Genomic DNA, 20,992 nt, shown 5'->3' with positions numbered 1-20,992 from the left:
ACAGGAAGTTTATTCCATCTGCGATATTTTGTTGGGCTTCATCGTTTGATGTAAACTGGCGCCGTGCTTGGCTCACTCCACACGAATTTATGGTGACCAATAAAGTGAAGGAGATCTCCTTTAAGATAATCCCTAGATTCTATCCGTGTAATAGTTTGAAGTGTTCTGGACTGATGTAAAACTATATCTTGGCCTCAAATTGCATACAACCATTGAAATTTCTAAGTTTGACATATTTTTTTACTACACTGATTCCACAATTGAACGTGAGTATGTCATAAATCTCTTTATTTTATTAGGAAAATGTTTCATACACAAATCAAAATTTATGAAGAAAAAGCCCCTTTTCTTAATTTTTTTATCTGATGTGGAAAACTATTTAGTCTTTAAAACGTATACAAAACAAAATGTCAAAAAAATGTATTCGCTATATGTCTGTATTTGATTTGATATAATGTGGAATAGTTTTATAAAAAAAAAAATCTCATTTCTTTGGAATCCCTCTGGCTGTTATGTTTATGTTTTGCATGTTACTGTTAATAAAAAAAATTTTTTTAAAAATACAAATTTTAAAAAATGAATACGTCGCGTGTGCACGTACTTCCGTCTTGTGCACAGGCAAAAAAATCTTGATTGCCACACACAAAGATCCGTGTTTTGAAGTCGGGTTAATAACACTGTCCTGTTGACATTTTGTCTAAAATGTATACCAACAGAAGGACGAACACCACGGACAATTGGCAGAGTAAGTTCAAATTAACTTTATTAAACATTCTGACTTGCAAAGGGACGGTTTGTCATTATTGAATGTATATGTGCATGGCGTTTACATAATTTGAAGGCCTCGCCACCTTTTGTGACTAACTTGTTTACAAAGGGAAAGGGGGTTACCTATTCAGTTGTACAACTGAATGCCTTTAACTGAAATGTGTCTGAATCAGAGAGGTGCTGGGGGCTGCTTTAATCGACATCCACGTCTTCAGTGCTCGGGGAACAGTGGGTTAACTGCCTTGCTCAGGGGCAGAACAAAATATTTTTTTACCTTGTCAGTTCGGGAAGTCGATCCAGCAACCTTTCGGTTACTGGCCCAACGCTCTAAAGAACAGTGTGTTTGCAAGAATAGAGCAGAAGAGAAAATAATGTTAATCAGCTTCTTGATATGCCACACTGGACAGGTGGATCTTGGCAAAGTAGAAATGCTCACTAACAGGGATGTAAACAAATTTGTGCACAACATGTTAGAGAAATAAGCTTTTTGTGCATATGGAACATTTCTGGTATCTTTTTCAGCTCATGAAACATGGGACCAACACTTTACATGTTGCATTCATATTTTTGTTCAGTGTACATTACACAAAATCTCCTATTATTGCTATCTTTTGAGCTGAGTGCAGACTCTTTTAGAAAGAACAGTGTGTTAGCAAGAATAGAGAAGAGAATAATTACTTTATTCCATCTACATCACCTCAGTAAGGTTAATATTCAAATATCCTTGTTCTAGCCTAGGTTTACTGTCTCTCTAAAAACAGATTTACTCAAGCCTGTTTCAAATGACAAGTTAACAAAGGGTTAGTGAGGGGTATGTGGTTAATTACCCTCTTACCCAATGACACTTCACATGATAACTATAATATGTCAGATAAAGAATGGTTCTCAGATATCCCCTATGTACATCTCAAGCCACACTGCTACGATTTCTCCCCATTGTGGACACTCCTATGTCTGATAAGGTTACTCAGGAAGGAGAAGCTCTTGTAACATAGTTTGCACTTGAAGGGCCTCTCCTTGGTGTGAACAGTCTGGTGCTTCTTCACATAGCTCGCCTCAGCGAAGCGCTTCCCACACGTGGGGCAGGCATATGGCTTGTCGGCGTCCGTCCTAATCCGTCCCATCCTGACCCTGTCTGTATTCATGGGGTAACCATGAGGTAGCTGAGGAAGGCTAGACCCAGGCTTTCTATGAACCCAGTCACCAGGCATTAGACAAGATCCTGAAGGAGAAGACAGACTTGCTGATAGACTACCACCAGGGGGGTCTCCCACCACTCTCTGTGAAGGCTGAAGCCCAGGGTGACCTGCTCTGTTCATCATGGATACTGTGGTGTTTGTATCATAGGAACAGGAGGGTCTATCTCTATCAGCCCCAGGCCCTGCTTCATCCCTGCACTGAGACTGTGAAGAGAAAGGTCTGGGCTGCAGACTGGATCCTCTGTCTCTCTGATGACCACCAGGACTGAGGTTGTTCAGTCCACCTGTCCACTGGTTGTGTTCGGTGTGGTGGTGGTGGAGTCTCGGTCCTTCGTGGTTGGGTCCTGGTCCTAACTCGGGAAGGAAGAGCAACGGCTCCTGATCCAGGGTTCTGATCCGGGGCCAGGGTTTGTGACCAGGTGCTTCAGAGGTCCAGTCTCTCCCGTCAGCAACACTGGACATCAGCAGGTCCTCATGGACCGCAGACTGTAAACACAAATTGTACAGAAGAGCATATAAAAGGTTTATATAAGAAACTCTTGCTGTATACACAGACACATGAAAAAATTATATAGCATGCCTCCTCATGCCTTATTGCTATTATCAGCTGGTTCCACCATAATTAGAACAGTAAAAATAAGTGATTTGTCATCCTCGTGGTATACTGTCTGATATACCACGGTGTTCAGCCAATCATCATTCAGGGCTCGAACCACCCAGTTTTATAATAAAATGTAAACCACAGTCAAACCCATCTCTAACACTGTGATTCAAGTATCAATATTGAGCCACTGGAGTTTATTATTTAAAAAAATCAGCAGACCACGTATAACCATGCCAGCCCAGCCACCCGGACAGCTGATGAAACTGTGGGTTTGCACAACCAAAGAATTTCTGCACAAACTGTCAGAAACCGTCTGAGGGAAGCTCATCTTCGTGCTCGTCGTCCTCACCAGGGTCTCGACCTGACTTCAGTGGGCAAATGCTCATCTTCGATGGCTACTGGCATGCTGGAGAAGTATGCTCTTCACAAATGAATCCCTGTTTCAACTGTACCAGGCAGATGGCACACCAGATAGTGACTGTTTTTCTGATCCACTCCCCTACTCTTTTTAAGGTATCTGTATTCCTAGCAGTGTTATAGTACCCGAGATCGGTCTCGAGACCACATTTTGAGTGGTTTTCTTGTCTCGGTGTCGCATACATTTGTACTCAGTCTTGACTCTGTCTCAGACAGTGAAGCCTTGTAACTTCTTCCATAAACCAGCAGAGTCCAGCAGAGTACAAAATTCATAATTATCAGCTTCCATTCAGTAAGTGCATAAAACAGGTTTGTTTCTGTATGATATGTTAGATTAAAGAATAAAGACAGACACAAATATCAAGTTCAATAGCCATGTTCAAACATTGTACAAGTCCCTACATACGGGGTCCGGGGAACAGTCCAGCTAGTCGATTACCTGTCAACTAGACTCCGTAACATTATTGTTTCAATAGAAAGTGCAAACATAACAGCACAACATTAAGTTCATAACAAATGAAAATGCATTACATTTCTTTTTTACTTCAGTTGTCCTCTTCCTGTTAATATATATAAGAGAGGACGAGTTAACACAGTCCCTTGCCTGTTCGGTGGCTTACACAGCCGACCAACCCAGAAGTAAGTATGGGCTCTGACAGGGGTAGAGTTAGGGCCACGAGCTGGAGAGCTTGGTGGAGTAGAAGCCTCACCCTCAGTTGGCTCATGTTTCAATTCTGCGCCCCTTTCCCTTAGGCCTGGACTGTGATCCAGTTCATCTAGTTGAGTGTATGGTGTGTTCTGGTTTGTTGTCTGCTTTCCTCCATGCAGATCGACCCGATTACGACGATGGAGGGACCCACCGTCTTCCACCAGGTAAGAACGTGGTGCAACTCTCTGTAGACACATGCCCAGCCTCCAAAGTCCTATGTGGTCTCCCGGCAGCGGTTTCATCCTTATTGTTTCACCCACCTCCAGCTCTGGTAGGTCTCGAACAGTCCGGTCGTAGAAGCAGTTAGCGAGCTGCTTTCTGTGTTGCAGTTTGTCTACGATGCCAACCATAACACAGGGCTCAAGTAGCTTGTTAGCTACGGGGATGGTAGTCTTCAGACAACTGGACAGAAGGCGTTGCACTGGGCTGCTGTCCATGTTTTCAGTGGGTGTGTTCCTCCACTGTAAGATGGCTTTCCATGGGTCATTGCTGTCATGCAAGGCCTTGCGTAACAGGTTTTTTTGGAATCTTGACAGCTGACCCTGCCTTGCCATTTGCCTTTGGGTGCCTTGGAGCGGTCACGTGTGGTCAAACTCCCATTCTGAGGCGAAACGCTTGAACTGTGCAGTGAATTGTGGGCCATTGTCCGTGATGACCTTGTCAGGCTGGCCTTGCAGCGCTTTAGGGCCGTCTCTGCAGACAAGTCAGGGAGCAGTTACATTTCCCAAAAGTCAGAGTAGTGATCAACGATAATAGTCCATTTGTCTGTGGCTGAATAAATCCATGCTGACGATTTGCCAGGCCCTTGAGGCAGTTCGTGCGACATCATGGTTTCCTTTTGCTGTTCATGAGCATACTCGTTGCATGTGGTACAGCTGCTGAGTCTTTAATTTCTACTTGCATGTTTGGCCAGTATAATGTTTTACGTGCCTGGCGGTAGCATGCGTCACCTCCAACATAACTGGAGTGTATGCGGGTAAGCATCTCTGGATGTAGTGATTTGGGGATAATGGCCTTCTGACCTCCGAACAAGATGCCATTTTGCACACTGATCTCAACTCGAAAGGTGTCTCCTCTTTCAGGTACGGCCAACCTGTGGGAACCATGGACTTCAGTGACTGTAGGTGTTTGTCCTTGTCAGTGTGTTGCCTGATCTGAGTTAGGCGGTGATTTGTGACGTTTAAGTAGTCTGCCTGATTGATCTGTTGAACATCTTGTTGTTCCTGCTGTAGCGAACAGATGGCATGCCGCTGATAGGCAGTGCCTCTGCCTGTACATTGTGCTGTTGCCCTGCTCAGGGTGTTACTGATGTACATCTCTGGGCCTGGCTTGTAGACAGCCTTCAGGCTGTAGTTTTGCAGAGTCAGGAGCATGCTTTGAAGCCTATTGGGCGCGTTGAGAGGTTTACTGAATATGGCAATGAGTGGTTTGTGGTCAGTTTCAGAGGTGACCAGCTCTTGACCATATAAGTAGTGATGGAAGCGCTGGCAGGAGAAGACGATGCTGAGGCACTCTCTCAATTTGTGCATAGTTTTGTTTGTGGGTTGAGCGCTCGAGGCAAACACAACAGGATGTCCTGCATAAGGCAGCATCCAAGTCCACTTTGGCTGGAGTCACTCTGGATTGTGACAGGCTTCGTAACATCGTAGTAGCGCAACACTGACATGGATGAAGCCAGAGATTATCTCCTGCACTGCGGCCTTGTTTTTGGGTAGCCAGTGCCATGGTGTGTCTTTGTCCAGCAGCCGGTGCAGATGCTCACAGACTGCTGATAGGTGTGACATGAACTTTGCAAAACCGATGAGACGCTGCACTCCTTTTGCATCAGACGGGTTTGGCATGTCGAGGATCGCTCTGACTTTGTCTGGATCCGGCTTCAGACCTTTCGCCAACAGAATGTGGCCATGGAAGTGGACGTCTTTCACCTTGAACTGCGTCTTCTTCTTAACTGATCAATCCCCTGTATTCACAAGTAGCTTGCATTGCAGGAATGCATCTCGGGTGTCCACAAAGGTGAACATTCTGGCCTTGGGAAGCTTGTAAAGGCCATCCTCCAGTGTCGGCATGATGTAGTGGGAGCGTTTCAGTGCTTGGTTCAGATGCTTTGGGTCGATGCAGACCCTCAGCTTCTCTGGCTTTTTCACTATGACCATATTGCTGATCCAGTCAGTTGGTTCAGTCACAGATGTCATGTGGCCATCGACCTCATACTTGTCCAGCTGTGCCTTCACATCCAGTTTCATTGCAATGGGCACATTGTGAGGAGCACACTGGACTAGAGAGACGCTCTCATCCAATTCAAAGTGTACTTCCCCAGGTACTGATTCAACGAGCCCGTTGAATACATTGTCATATCTGCTGAGTAGTTGAGGGGTCCTTGCTGGACAAGCTCCGTGATGTGCAGGTCATTTGGTACAGTGAACTGCATCCATCCCGGGCGTTCGCATGTAGAGCGTGAGAGGAGAGGATGTTGACTGGTTTTCACGATCTCAAACTCCAGCTATGGGTCTCAAAGATGCCCATAGAGCTCATTAGCTCTCCTGAGTACAGCTTTAGTCTAATATCGCTGGGCAAGAGATGTGTGTCAAGTGCCAGGTTGATTTTTGTCTTTGTAGCTCATTACGTTGTACATAGCACCGGAATCCAGTTGACATTGTTGCAGCTTGTTGTGTAATCGTAGTGCCACAAACCATTTCTTCCCTCTTGAGTGTACAGCCCCAATGGATTCATGCATGTAAATGTCACTTTCACTGTTCTGAACACTGAGTGACATCAACACAGTGAATCTTTCCCTCTCTCCCTTCTTTTGCTTTTGAGACACACTTTTGCAAAGTGATTATTAGTTCCACAAGCTCTGCATGGTTTTCCGTAGGCAGGGCAGTGCTCTTTGTCTCTTGCGTGTGCATTTCCACAGTATTTGCATGCTATGGGCTGTCTGTGTTCACCGTTTGTGGTGAATTACTCTGCCTCGATTTATTTTGTCTGAATGTTTGCCTGGCAACAGCGTGAACAGTATCAACGTCGGTGCGTTGGGTTTCGATTTCCATTGCTCTCATTCTCATGTCAGTGACCTCGACAGTGCGGCACATTTCAATGGCAGTTACTAATGTTAAGCCTCTCTCTCTTAGTAGACGCCGGCGCATGTCTTCATTTGCAATTCCCAGGACTATTTTTGTCATGAATCAGTTAATCTTTCAATCCCCTGTATTCACAAGTAGCGGCTCTTTCTCTCAAACAGGTTACAAAGTAGTTTACTGACTCACCCTCTTCCTGTTTGCAGCTTCCAAAAACGAACCGCTCCTAAATGACGTTCCTGGCGGGTTTGAAGTAATTATCCAATGCATCCAGTATGGCCTTTCCATCACCCTGTTGTTGTGCTGTGAGGGGGAGATTGTGCAAGTAGATGTGCCTGGAATCGCTGCCCATTAAACTCCTCAGAGTTGCCACTTGGACCTCATTGGGTTTTTCATGTAGACCGGTCGCCAGCGCATAGTCCTTGAATTCATCCCTGAAGTTGTCCCAATTAGTATTCCAGTCCCCTGTGAGAACCATGGATTTTGGTGGCAGAATGTTCACTGCCATAGCGATGGAATAGATCTCTTTGCCTTCAGCCATCGAGGTAGGTAGTGATGCTAACTAGCCAGCTAACAACAAGTTGATCAGTGGTGTGACGAACATTGGCAGTAGGAAACGGCGTGTGTTCGCATATGGAACGTAACTGCGCCAACACTGTACTTTGCTACAAAAATAACAAACGTGTGGTTTTTCGAGACACTTCTGATATCATACAGAAACATGGTATGTTAGATTAAAGAATAAAGACAGACACAAATGTCAAGTTCAATAGCCATGTTCAAGCATTGTACAAGTCCCTACATACGGGGTCTGGGGAACAACCCAGCTAGTCGATTACCTATCAACTAGACTCCATAACACGCTTTGCCAGGCCAAATATATACCCTCCTTTCTTGAAACATTAATACCTGCAGTCTTTATATCTATTATAGACATGTTTGCGCAGTGGCGAACCTGTTGGACCTTCAGTTGTGTGACAGGTTCGTGATGCTGAAAGGACAACAATGGTAATACCAGTGCACTCATGTAGGAGTGCACTTTTGGGCATTTCGTATACTCACTTCTTAATCCCCATTGACGCCTATCAAAGTAGTGTTGCGGAGGTATACAACTTATCAGTTATGTAGTACAATAGAGAGATCATGCACAAAGTAGCCTACACAATCGCAAAGCATGTGAAATATATTCACAAGCGCGCCGCACAGCCTAGTTTCAGAAGGATATCATCTGCAGGCAGCAAGAGCGTACAGCTCTCAACTGGTTTTGGCATGGAGCAGGTCGCATAAGAATGACATCGGTAGCCGGTAGGATTGGTAGGAAAGACGTTTCAACTTATGATCTACAAGTAAATGGGTATGCAAACCAGGTATTGAAAAAGTCTTTTAGTAGGCTATTTCTGATGCACAATTCAGTCATCATGCCCACCCAATCAGATTGAGCAAAAAAATGATTTATTATTATTACAAAAATACTCCTCACCTCAAATATATATATATTTCCCCCACCCCCCCAGACCTCCAAAATGGTCTCAGGATGTGGTTTAAGCATTGTTATGGACTTAGAACATCACATTTTAGTTTTTTCTGTTAAAAAAAAAGTGTGATTGAGAATGCAAATCTGAAAAATATATAGGAATACTAATTAAAAACCATAGGAAAACATAGGGTGCCTTGCCTCAGCTGGGCAGGCAGTTTGGGAAATTTTGGGAAAATTTGAGTATACACACTTCTCCAGGCATCACTACATAGGGCCGATGGAAAGACAGCAGTCACACACAGCATGATGTTAAAAATAAGCAGTCAATTCACACTGACATAATAAGCCAGTAGTTCCCAATCATAAGGGTACAAAAACACAACCATTAGGCAAAGCATTTCGTAATCGAAATGTACAACTACTACTTCCCATTGCAAAAAACATTTCACATTTAACACACAAAGTAACCGGTGAACTAAAGTTTAAATGCAACAATGTTTCACACAAGTTATTTTCAAAGAAATGGCTAAGAAAAGCAAGTGAGCTCCAATAAAAAAAACTGTAACTCACCAGATGATGATCATTTGAAACTTAACTTCTTGTTGAAAGTTATTCTTGAAAAGTGAGAAGCTAACAAATTAGCAACAACATCTTCAATAACAACTGCTGCAGCCACTGCAAACTAGCCTACAACAAAAGATAGTTGGCTAGACCTTGAGAACTACTGCTCCCTATTGCGGAGTGACCTGCTGGTCCCACCCATTACAATTCAAAATGTGATTGGTTGATTCCACTGTCACGCCAAAATGTTGCCCTTATACAGTTGAATGGCAGATCCTTTCTGTCTAGCTTCTGGTGGCCTAGCCAATGGCTTACTTAGCTAGCTAGATTTATCTCCCCAGAGACCACCAAAGAAAAATCCTGATTGGATCTTTTTTCTCTTCAGTGTTAACCATTTCCTTTCCAACAAATATGTTATAGATTAAATCAATATCATTGAAAAGAATATAATTAGAATTATTATTATCATTATAAATATGTTGTAAATACTCAGGGGCTCCCGAGTGGAGCAGCAGTCTAAGGCACTGCATCTCAGTGCTTGAGGCGTCACTACAGACACCCTGGTCCAAGTCCAGGCTGTATCACAACCAGCCGTGATTGGGAGTCCCATAGGGCGGTAGGCCATCATTTGTAAATAAGAGTTTGTTCTTAACCGACTTGCCTAGTTAAATAAAGGTTATATTTTTAAAATCCTTAGGCGTAGAAGGTCCTCATTGTTTGGGTTAGTAATAATTTCTAGAGTGGCTTTATTTTCCCTCAGCATGCATTTCTTTCACCTTTCTGAATGTTTAAAGAATTCATATGTTCTTCTGAAATATGAACACAGAAATATTGGACATTTTGAACTCTTACAATGGTGGAGATTTGACAAAATTACAATCATGGTGTTGAATTGGACAAATTTTTCTGGTCTTGATTTGGTCTTGATTCGGACTCAATTTTCTCTGGTCTTGGTCTTGAATCGGTCTCGCTTTAGGTGGTCTCGAACACAACACTGATTCCTAGTCATGTGAAATCCTTAGATTAGGGACTAATGAATTTATTTATATTAACTGATTTCCTTAACTTTAATTCAGTAAAATATTGTTGCGTTTATTTTTATTCAGTGTAGAATAACTTCTGTAAATCTGGTAATCTCGCTTTGATAAAATAAACGTTGGAAAAGGTTCAACATTACACATTACTACTTTATTTAAAGTAAACATTAATTAAGGCACTATCATTTCCTTATTATAAAACACCAGCATCAACCTTAAAGGGACAGTTTGTCACTCTTCATCAGTGAAGCATTTGTACAGACACCATCACCATATCATGTACTCTGCCTCATCATACTCATTATTTCCTCAGTTCACCTCATCCAGTTCCCTACTACATCCAAAACCAACAGAATTAACTATAAACTAACTAGTACTACATTACATGTCACTACACTCTATACAGTGAGGGAAAAAAGTATTCGATCCCCTGCTGATTTTGTACATTTGCCCACTGACAAAGAAATGATCAGTCTATAATTTTAATGGTAGGTTTATTTGAACAGTGAGAGACAGAATCCCAGAAAAACACATGTCAAAAACGTTATAAATTGATTTGCATTTTAATGAGGAAAATAAGTATTTGAACCCCTCTCAATCAGAAAGATTTCTGGCTCCCAGGTGTCTTCTATACAAGTAATGAGCTGAGATTAGGAGCACACTCTTAAAGGGAGTGCTCCTAATCTCAGCTTGTTACCTGTATAAAAGACACCTGTCCACAGAAGCAATCAATCAATCAGATTCCAAACTCTCCCCCATGGCCAAGACCAAAGAGCTCTCCAAGGATGTCAGGGACAAGATTGTAGACCTACACAAGGCTGGAATGGGCTACAAGACCATCGCCAAGCAGCTTGGTGAGAAGGTGACAACAGTTGGTGCGATTATTCGCAAATGGAAGAAACACAAAAGAACTGTCAATCTCCCTCGGCCTGGGGCTCCATGCAAGATCTCACCTCGTGGAGTTGCAATGATCATGAGAACGGTGAGGAATCAGCCCAGAACTACACGGGAGGATCTTATCAATGATCTCAAGGCAGCTAGGACCATAGTCACCAAGAAAACAATTGGTAACACACTACGCTGTGAAGGACTGAAATCCTGCAGCGCTCGCAAGGTCCCTCTGCTCAAGAAAGCACATATACAGGCCCATCTGAAGTTTGCCAATGAACATCAATGATTCAGAGGACAACTGGTGAAAGTGTTGTGGTCAGATGAGACCAAAATGGAGCTCTTTGGCATCAACTCAACTCGCCGTGTTTGGAGGAGGACCCCAAGAACACCATCCCCACCGTCAAACATGGAGGTGGAAACATTATGCTTTGGGGGTGTTTTTCTGCTAAGGGGACAGGACAACTTCACCGCATCAAAGGGACGATGGACGGGGCCATGTACCGTCAAATATTGAGTGAGAACCTCCTTCCCTCAGGTAGGGCATTAAAAATGGGTCGTGGATGGGCATTCCAGCATGACAATGACCCAAAACACACGGCCAAGGCAACAAAGGAGTGGCTCAAGAAGAAGCACATTAAGGTCCTGGAGTGGCCTAGCCAGTCTCCAGACCTTAATCCCATAGAAAATCTGTGGAGGGAGCTGAAGGTTCGAGTTGCCAAACGTCAGCCTCGAAACCTTAATGACTTGGAAAAGATCTGCAAAGAGGAGTGGGCCAAAATTCCTCCTGAGATGTGTGCAAACCTGGTGGCCAACTACAAGAAACGTCTGACCTCTGTGATTGCCAACAAGGGTTTTTCCACCAAGTACCAAGTCATGTTTTGCAGAGGGGTCAAGTACTTATTTCCCTCATTAAAATGCAAATCAACTTATAACATTTTTGATGTGTTTTTCTGGATTTTTCTGTTGTTATTCTGTCTCTCACTGTTCAAATAAACCTACCATTAAAATTATAGACTGATCATTTCTTTGTCAGTGGGCAAACGTACAAAACCAGCAGGGGATCAAATACTTTTTTCCCCCTCACTGTACATGGGCGGTGTGCATTTTCTGCTGGTGTATCCTGAGAGAGCTCCTCTCGGAGAACCTCTTCCCACAGTGCGTACAGGCGAACGGCCTTTCTCCTGTGTGGACCTTCAGGTGCCTCTTCAGCTGGGGCTGGCGGGAGAACCTCTTCTCACACTGGGGGCAGCTGTAGGGTTTCTCCCCTGTGTGGACTCTCTGGTGCCTCTTCAGGTGGCCAGCCTGGGCAAAGCGCATGTGACACTGGCTACAGCTGAACGGTTTCTCCCCCGTGTGCATCCTCTGGTGGATCTCCACGTGTTTGGGGAAACTGAAGGCTTTCCCACAGAATGAACACGGGAAGCGCTTCTCTTTGCCACCAGATCTACTGATGGTATTACTACTAATGTCATTTGTCATCGGGCTTGTGTAGCTATTTAGTGTTGAGACACTGGTATTGTCTGAGGTCTGGTTTAACAGGAGGAGAGTGTGAGGAGGATGAAGGCCAGGGAGTGTCTGTGTTGTCACAGGGTCCATGTTCCAGTTGATAGATCCTATATAAGGCAGGCTGAAGGCAGCACCTGTTAGGGGGTTAAGCTGAGGCACCATCAGTCTCTCTGAATCACAACTATAGGAGCAGGACGGAGCATCGCTAGCCGAGTCTGTGTCTGTTCTCTTTCGCTGCATAGGGACACCTCCCCGTCCCCGCAGACCAAATCTACACCTCGTCCTGGTCTCAGCCAGTCTGTTGTCATGGAGACTAAATTCAGTTGGTGTTTTGTGTTCGACTGTCTGTTTCTGGTTGTAGTTAACAGTGTTGTTCCCCAGCCCAGAGTTGAGGACGCTGTCCCATCCACTGACCTCGCCTCTGGTCCTGGCCTGCTCAGTGATGTCATCCTCTCGGCCCTTAGCTGCACCAGTCTGGGTCTGGGAATCGAAGATGGCCGCACAGTCTCCTCTTTTAGCCTCCATCCAATCACCTGCAGGAAGAGTTTCGAAAATAGACTTTACAAATATGGAAGAGAAAACTCTACATATGGATTTCATATGTTTTTTAATTTTACCGTTATTTTACCAGGTAAGTTGACTGAGAACACATTCTCATTTACAGCAACGACCTGGGGAATAGTTACAGGGGAGAGGAGGGGGATGAATGAGCCAATTGTAAGCTAATGTAAACATAAGTTGTATTGATTTCATTTTTTTAATGAAGAAAAATAATAGCCAGGTGCATCACTATTCCCATTGAAGATCTATTACTATTAGTATGTAGGCTATATGTATTTCTCCCTTACCTTGCTCCCCCATCTTTAGTCCACTCAGCAGATCAATGTTCTCTGGTCCATCTTCTATTGTCTCCTCTTTGACCAGCAGCAGATCAGGCTTCCCATCCTCCATGTCTACTGACTGGAAGAGATACAGAATGAGAGGATGTTGGATCAAGACATCTGGGTAACACTTTACTTGACACCTAGCATCATAACACGGTCATAACAGTATTATGTTATAACAGCTGACATGACCAGTTATGGTCATAACACTGTCATAGCACATACTTAGACCTCTTGTGACATATTGCATTATTTTATGGCTGGTTATGACACCTACAAGTGTCAAACCCCACAAATCCTACCTAGAACATTTTCTGAAATTGACCATATTAAATTATTATTGTAGTTGCGCACACATTGATGTCAGACATGCACCTTCCCCAATGCCCTGTTGCTGATGACTGGGATGAATGCAGGAGCAGATTTCAGGAGCAGGACAAAACACCCTCTTTTTGACTGATGACTGACATAAGGGCATGTACGTGATAGGCCTATCTGACTTACATGATTCTGATCATACTGGTCATAATGCTTCTTGACAGTGTCAAAGTGTATTTTCTTAGTCCAAGTAAAGTGATACACGATGGTCATAATGCTTCATGACAGTGTCAGTGTATTTTCTACAAGTTCCTTAAAACAAAAACATGACAACAACAAAGGATGTACGAAAACGTTCAAAAAGAAACTTGGCAAACTTGGCAAAAAACACAGTTGAATAAATGTGGGTTTTGACATTTATGTGCCATACAATAATGTAATATGTCACAACAGGTGTAAATATGTGTCATGACAGTGTTATGACCATATGACAAGTTATGTTACATAGATATGACCGTGTCATAACGTTACGATGCTAGGTGTCAAGTAAAGTGTTACCAAAATTGGATATTTGCACCCTGCTATGGAGCATCTCTGATTTGGCAATGAGGGATTGTTATGAGTACTATGCAAACATGTTAGTTGATTTGTTTACTTCACTCTCTTTAATGGTTTGATCATTTAAAGGCATGGTCCCATACTTTAGACAAAATTAATCAAGACCTGAGCCCGTATCTACAAAGCGTCTCAGAGTAGAAGTGCTGATCGACTTGTCGACATAATGAATAAGACTATGATCTAAAAGGCAAAACTGATCCTAGATCAGCACTCCTACTCTGAGAGGCTTTGTGTATACAGGCCCTGGCCTAAAACCATTCAGACAGTAGTTCAGTGGGCTCACCTCAGTGAGACTGTGTGTGGTCCTGTGCTGCTCAGCTGGTTCCTCTGTGGGTTCAGGAGGAGGTGTAGTCTGGTTGTCCTCCATGACCATGGTCCCCTCAGGGTTCCCCAGACCCTCCTCACAGCCCTCCTCCTTCACCAGCAGCACCTCTGGACCCTCCTCCTCCTGGAAGAGAGAGGTGATACCGATTACACAGACATACACTCCCTCAGGTACGTACACACAGATAATAAAGTGTTTACCCATCCCCACTACGTTTGAGTCCTATACGGTAGTTACAGAATTACTTTGTTGTTAAATACATCATGGTGGACATAAATGATGTGGGTAAAAATAAGTCAGCTGTGATAAGTCAAGTCAACATCAGACAAATTGGACAACTATTTTGACGTGTACAGTAGGTGTTTGCTAGTGTGTAGGTATATTTAGTAAGTCTATAATGGTTATAAAGCACTGTCTGGTGTATGCAGAATAGGGTGAGATCAGATATGATGTATACTAAAGATGTGGACACCAAGGAACTTGAAGCTCTCAACCTGCTCCACTACAGTCCCGTCGATGAGAATGGGGGCATGCTCGACCCTCCTTTTCCTGTAGTCCACGATCATCTCCTTTGTCTTGATCACGTTGAGGGAGAGGTTGTTGTCTCTGACCTCCTCCCTGTAGGCTGTCTCATCATTGTCGGTGATCAGACCTACCACTGTTGTCGTCAGCAAACTTAATGGTGGTGTTGGAGTCGTGCTTGACCATGCAGTCATGGGTGAACAGGGAGTACAGCACCCACCCGAGGGGCCCCCGTGTTGAGGATCAGTGTGGCAGATATGTTGTTACCTACCCTTGCCACCTGGGGGCGGCCCTTCAGGAAGTCCAGGATCCAATTGCAGAGGGAGGTGTTTAGTCCCAGGGTCCTTAGCTTAGTGATGAGCTTTGAGAGCTCTATGGTGTTGAATGCAAAGCTGTAGTCAATGAATAGCATTCTCACATAGGTGTTCCTTTTGTCCAGGTGGGAAAGGGCAGTGTGGAGTGCAATAGATATTTCGTCATCTGTGGATCTGTTGAGGTGGTATGCAAATTGGAATGGGTCTAGAGTTTCTGGGATAATGGTGTTGTGAGCCATGACCAGCCTTTCAAAGCACTTCATGGCTACACACGTGAGTGCTACGGGTTGGTAGTCATTTAGGCCGGTTACCTTGGTGTTCTTGGGCACAGGGACTATGGTGAATCGGTCAGGGACAGGTTGAAAATGTCAGTGAAGACTTGCCAGTTGGTCAGCGCATGCTTGGAGTACATGTCTTGGTAATCCGTCTGGCTCTGCGGCCTTGTGAATGTTGACCTGTTTAAAGGTCTTACTCATATTGGCTACGGAGTGTGTGATCACACAGTCGTCCGGAACAGCTGGTGTTCTCATGCTTGCCTCCAAGCGTGCATAGAAGTAATTTAGCTCGTCTGGTAGGCTCGTGTCCCTGGGCAGCTCGTGGCTGTGCTTCCCTTTGTTGTCCGTAATAGTTTGCAAGCTCTGATGAGCGTCGGAGCCGGTATAGTAGGATTCAATCTTAGTCCTTCCTGTACTGACGCTTTGCCTTTTTGATGGTTGGTCGGAGGGCATAGCAGGATTTCTTATAAGTGTTAGAGTCCCAATCCTTGAAAGCGGCAGATCTACCACTTAGCTCAGTGCGGATGTTGCCTGTAATCTATGGCTTCTGGTTGGGGTATGTACGTACGGTCACTGTGGGGACGACGTCAGATGTACTTATTGATGAAGCCAGTGACTGATGTGGTGTACTCCTCAATGCCGGAAGAATCCCGGAACATATTCTAGTCTGTGCTAGCAAAACAGTCCTGTAGCTTAAGCATCTGCGTCGTCTGACCACTTCCATATTGGTACTTCCTTCTTTAGTTTTTGCTTGAAAACAGCAATCAGGAGGATCGAATTATGGTCAGATTTGCCAAGTGGAGGGCGAGCTTTGTACACGTCTCTGTGTGTGGAGTATAGGTGGTCTAGTTTTTTTTTCTTCTTTTTTTCTCTGGTTGCACATGTAACACGCTGTTAGAAATGAGGTAAAACAGATTTAAGGTTCCCTGCATTAAAGTCCCCGGCCACAAGGAGTGCCGCCTCTGGATGAGCATTTTCTTGTTTGCTTATGGCCATTTGCAACATGTTGAGTGTGGTCTTAGTGCCAGCATCGGTTTGTGGTGGTAAATAGACAGCTACGAAAAATATAGATAAAGTCTCCTGGTAAATAGTGCTTATCATGATACTCTACCTCAGGCGAGCAAAACCTCAAGACTTCCTTAATATTATATTTTGTGCACCAGCAGTTATTGACAAATAGACACAGACTGACACCCCTTGTCTTTTCCCGGAGGCAGCTGTTCTATCTTGCCAATGTCCGGAAAACCCAGTCGTTCAATCATGACTCGGTGAAACATAAGATATATTACAGTTTAATGTCCCGTTGGTAGGATAGTCTTGATCGGATATCATGTAGTTAATTATCCAATGATTGCACGTTGGCTAATATGACTGATGGTGGGGGGGATTACTCACTCGCTGTCAGATTCTTACAAGGAACCCCGACCTACGTCCCCTATATCTCCATCTCTTCTTCATGCGAATGACGGGGATTTGGGCCATGTTCGGCGTCTTAAGTAAATCCTTTGCATCTGACATGTTAAAGAAAAAATATTTGTCCAGTACCAGGTGAGTAATCGCTGTTATGATATCCAGAAGCTCCTTTCGGTCATAAGAGACGGTGGCAGAAACATTATGTACAAAATAACTTTCAAATAACGCAAAAAACACACAATAGCACAATTGGTTAGGAGCCCGTAAAACTGCAGCCATCTCCTCTGGCACCATGTGTGCTTAGGTTTTTGGATTTTTTTAATCCATTTTAGAATAAGGCTGTAACGAAACATGAGGAAAAAGTCAAGGGCTCTGAATACTTTCCGAAGGCACTGTACAGTGGGGGGAAAAAGTATTTGATCCCCTGCTGATTTTGTACGTTTGACCATTTACAAAGAAATGATCAGTCTATAATTTTAATGGTAGGTTTATTTGAACAGTGAGAGACAGAATAACAACAAAAATATCCAGAAAAATGCATGTCAAAAATGTTATAAAATGATTTGCATTTTAAATGAGGGAAAAAAGTATTTGACCCCTTTGCAAAACATGACTTAGTACTTGGGGGCAAAACCCTTGTTGGCAATCAGAGGTCAGACATTTCTTGTAGTTGGCCACCAGGTTTGCACACATCTCAGGAGGGATTTTGTCCCACTCCTCTTTGCAGATCTTCTCCAAGTCATTATGGTTTCGAGGCTGACGCTTGGCAACTCGAACCTTCAGCTCCCTCCACAGATTTTCTATGGGATTAAGGTCTGGAGACTGGCTAGGCCACTCCAGGACCTTAATGTGCTTCTTCTTGAGCCACTCCTTTGTTGCCTTGACCGTGTGTTTTGGGTCATTGTCATGCTGGAATGCCCATCCACGACCCATTTTTAATGCCCTGGCTGAGGGAAGAGGTTCTCACCCAAGATTTGACGGTACATGGCCCCGTCCATCGTCCCTTTGATGCGGTGAAGTTGTCCTGTCCCCTTAGCAGAAAAACACCACCAAAGCATAATGTTTCCACCTCCATGTTTGACGGTGGAGATGGTTTTCTTGGGGTCATAGGCAGCATTCCTCCTCCTCCAAACATGGCGAGTTGAGTTGATGCCAAAGAGCTCCATTTTGGTCTCATCTGACCACAACACTTTCGCCCAGTTGTCCTCTGTCATTCAGATGTTCATTGGCAAACTTCAGACGGGCATGTATATGTATTCTTGAGCAGAGGGACCTTGCGGGCGCTGCAGGATTTCAGTCCTTCACGGCGTAGTGTGTTACCAATTGTTTTCTTGGTGACTATGGTCCCAGCTGCCTTGAGATCATTGACAAGATCCTCCCGTGTAGTTCTGGGCTGATTCCTCACCGTTCTCATGATCATTGCAACTCCACGAGGTGAGATCTTTCATGGAGCCCCAGGCAGAGGGATACTGACAGTTCTTTTGTGTTTCTTCCATCTGCGAATAATCGCACCAAATGTTGTCACCTTCTCACCAAGCTGCTTGGCGATGGTCTTGTAGCCCATTCCAGCCATGTGTAGGTCTACAATCTTGTCCCTGACATCCTTGGAGAGCTCTTTGGTCTTGGTCATGGTGGAGAGTTTGGAATCTGATTGATTGATTGGTTCTGTGGACAAGTGTCTTTTATACAGGTAACAAGCTGAGATTAGGAGCACTCCCTTTAAGAGTGTGCTCCTAATCTCAGCTCGTTACCTGTATAAAAGACACCTGGGAGCCAAAAATCTTTCTGATTGAGAGGGGATCAAATACTTATTTCCCTCATTAAAATGCAAATCAATTTATAACATTTTTGACATGCGTTTTTCTGGATTTCTTTGTTGTTATTCTGTCTCTCACTGTTCAAATAAACCTACCATTAAAATTATAGACTGATCATTTCTTTGTCAGTGGGCAAACATACAAAATCAGCAGGGGCTCAAATACTTCTTTCACCCACTGTATATGCCTTATATCACACAATTTCTGGATGCAATATTCTACCCAGGAATATTCAACACTGTAATACATCTGAAATACATCTATTCCAAATACATCTGTGGATCTTTTCTGTTGACAACAATAAAAATGTATCTTTGTCTGTAATGCAGGGTTTGATCTAAACGATCTACTTTTTATGTTGTAGAGTGGAATAGCTCCTCTCTGAGAACCTCTTCCCACAGTGTGTCCAGGCGAACATTCTCTCTCCCTTGGGGACCTTCTGATGCATCTTCAGCTGGTGCATGTGGTAGAACCTCTTCTCACACTGGGGGCAGACAAACGATTTCTCACCTGTGTGAACCAACTGGTGGATCGCCACCTTCTGGGGGCAGCTGAAGCCTTTGTTACAGAACATGCAGAGGAACCGTTCCACTTCACTATTGCCTGTTGTGGCTCCCCCTCCTGAGGCTGGGCTTTAGCTCTGTTGTTTTTATGTCAATACCTGATCGAAAAGGACGTTCCCGGTTGAATCAGAAGGCCCCATCGATATGGACACTGGGTCGTAATGCCTGAGTGAGTAAGTGGGTCGCAACTCCTGGATTCGTCTAAGCTTTCCCTGTAATCGAAGAAATCTCTGCCCTTTATTTGTGGTGCAACAGAAATAAAAATGATAACAAATGCGCTTTCTCCCACGTTGGATAGCGGTTCCTGTCCGCGGTTCAGAAACATCAGTGCGCTGTTGAATTGGCTCCTTTTTCTAGACCATGTTGCTACAGTTGAAATCGGAATTTTACATACACTTAGGTTGGAGTCATTAAAACCCGTTTTTCAACCACTCCACAAATTTCATGTTAACGAACTATAGTTTTGGCAAGTCGGTGAGGACATCTACTTTGTGTATGACACAAGTAATTTTTCCAACAATTCTTTACAGACAGACTATTTCACTGTATCACAATTCCAGTGGGTCAGAGGTTTACATACACTAAAAGTGTCTTTGGAAAATTCCAGAAATTATGTCATGGCTTTAGAAGCCTTCTGATAGGCTAATTGACATCATTTGAGTCAATTGGAGGTGTAACTGTGGATGTATTTCAAGGCCTACTTTCAAACTCAGTGCCCCTTTGCTTGACATCATGGGAAAATCAAAAGAAATCAGCCAAGACCTGAGAAAACAAATTGTAGATCTCCACGAGTCTCGTTCATCCTTGGGAGCAATTTCCAAATGCCTGAAGGTACCACGTTCATCTGTACAAACAATAGTATGCAAGTATAAACACCATGGGACCACGCAGCCGTCATTTTGCTCAGGAAGGAGAAGTTCTGTGTCCTAGAGATGAACGTACTTTGGTGCGAAAAGTGCAAATCAATCCCAGAACAACAGCAAGGACCTTGTGAAGATGCTGGAGGAAACAGGTACAAAAAGTATCTATATCCACAGTAAAACGAGTCCAATATCGACATAACCTGAAAGGCTGCTCAGCAAGGAAAAAGACACTGCTCCAAAACCGCCATAAAAAAAGCCAGGCTACGGTTTGCAACTGCACATGGGGAAAAAGATTGTACTTTTTGGAGAAATGTCCTCTGGTCTGATGTAACAAAAATAGAACTGTTTGGCCATAATGACCATTGTTATGTTTGGAGGAAAAAGGGGGAGGCTTGCAAGCCGAAGAACACCATCCCAACCGTGAAGCACGGGGGTGGCAGCATCATGTTGTGGGGGTGCTTTGCTGCAGGAGGGACTGGTGCACTTCAAAATAGATGGTATCATGAGGGAGGAAAATTTTGTGGATATATTGAAGCAACATCTCAAGACATCAGTCAGGAAGTTAAAGCTTGGTCGCAAATGGGTCTTCCAAATGGACAATGACCCCAAGCATACTTCCAAAGTTGTAGGAAAAATGGATTAAGGACAACAAAGTCAGGGTATTGGAGTGGCCATCACAAAGCCCTGACCTCAATCCTATAGAAAGTTAGTGGGCAGAACTGAAAAAACGTGTGCGAGCAAGGAGGCCTACAAACCTGACTCAGTTACACCAGCTCTGTCAGGAGGAATGGGCCAAAATTCACCCAACTTATTGTGGGAAGCTTGTGGAAGGCTACC

At 43.9% G+C, this 20,992-nt stretch overlaps 1 protein-coding gene across 1 annotated transcript; it reads right to left on the bottom strand.

The window, feature by feature from the left end:
• Window positions 1-737: 737 nt before the first annotated feature.
• LOC115191352 (zinc finger protein GLI4-like) lies at window positions 738-14,392 on the bottom strand. The gene is made up of 4 exons (XM_029749228.1): window positions 14,347-14,392; window positions 13,092-13,203; window positions 12,658-12,776; window positions 738-2,453 (listed from the first exon to the last, which is right to left on the bottom strand). Exons 2-4 carry the CDS (start codon window positions 13,192-13,194, stop codon window positions 1,689-1,691), a joined length of 987 nt encoding a protein of 328 aa, XP_029605088.1. The 5' UTR covers window positions 13,195-13,203; window positions 14,347-14,392; the 3' UTR covers window positions 738-1,688.
• Window positions 14,393-20,992: the final 6,600 nt, after the last annotated feature.

This window comes from Salmo trutta, chromosome 4 (assembly GCF_901001165.1).
Source record: "Salmo trutta chromosome 4, fSalTru1.1, whole genome shotgun sequence".
NCBI lineage: Eukaryota > Metazoa > Chordata > Actinopteri > Salmoniformes > Salmonidae > Salmo > Salmo trutta.
The sequence above is the reverse complement of the archived record's forward strand: the minus strand, read 5'-3'. Positions and strand labels throughout refer to the sequence as shown.

Coding starts and splice junctions, on each gene's coding strand:
- LOC115191352 (XM_029749228.1), bottom strand. CDS start 13,194: ATGGAGGATGGGAAGCCTGATCTGCTGCTGGTCAAAGAGGAGACAATA. Junction 12,777..13,091: donor ACTAAAGATGGGGGAGCAAG/GTAAGGGAGAAA, acceptor CTCTTCCTGCAG/GTGATTGGATGGAGGCTAAA. Junction 2,454..12,657: donor AGGCCAGGACCAGAGGCGAG/GTCAGTGGATGG, acceptor TTGTGTTTACAG/TCTGCGGTCCATGAGGACCT.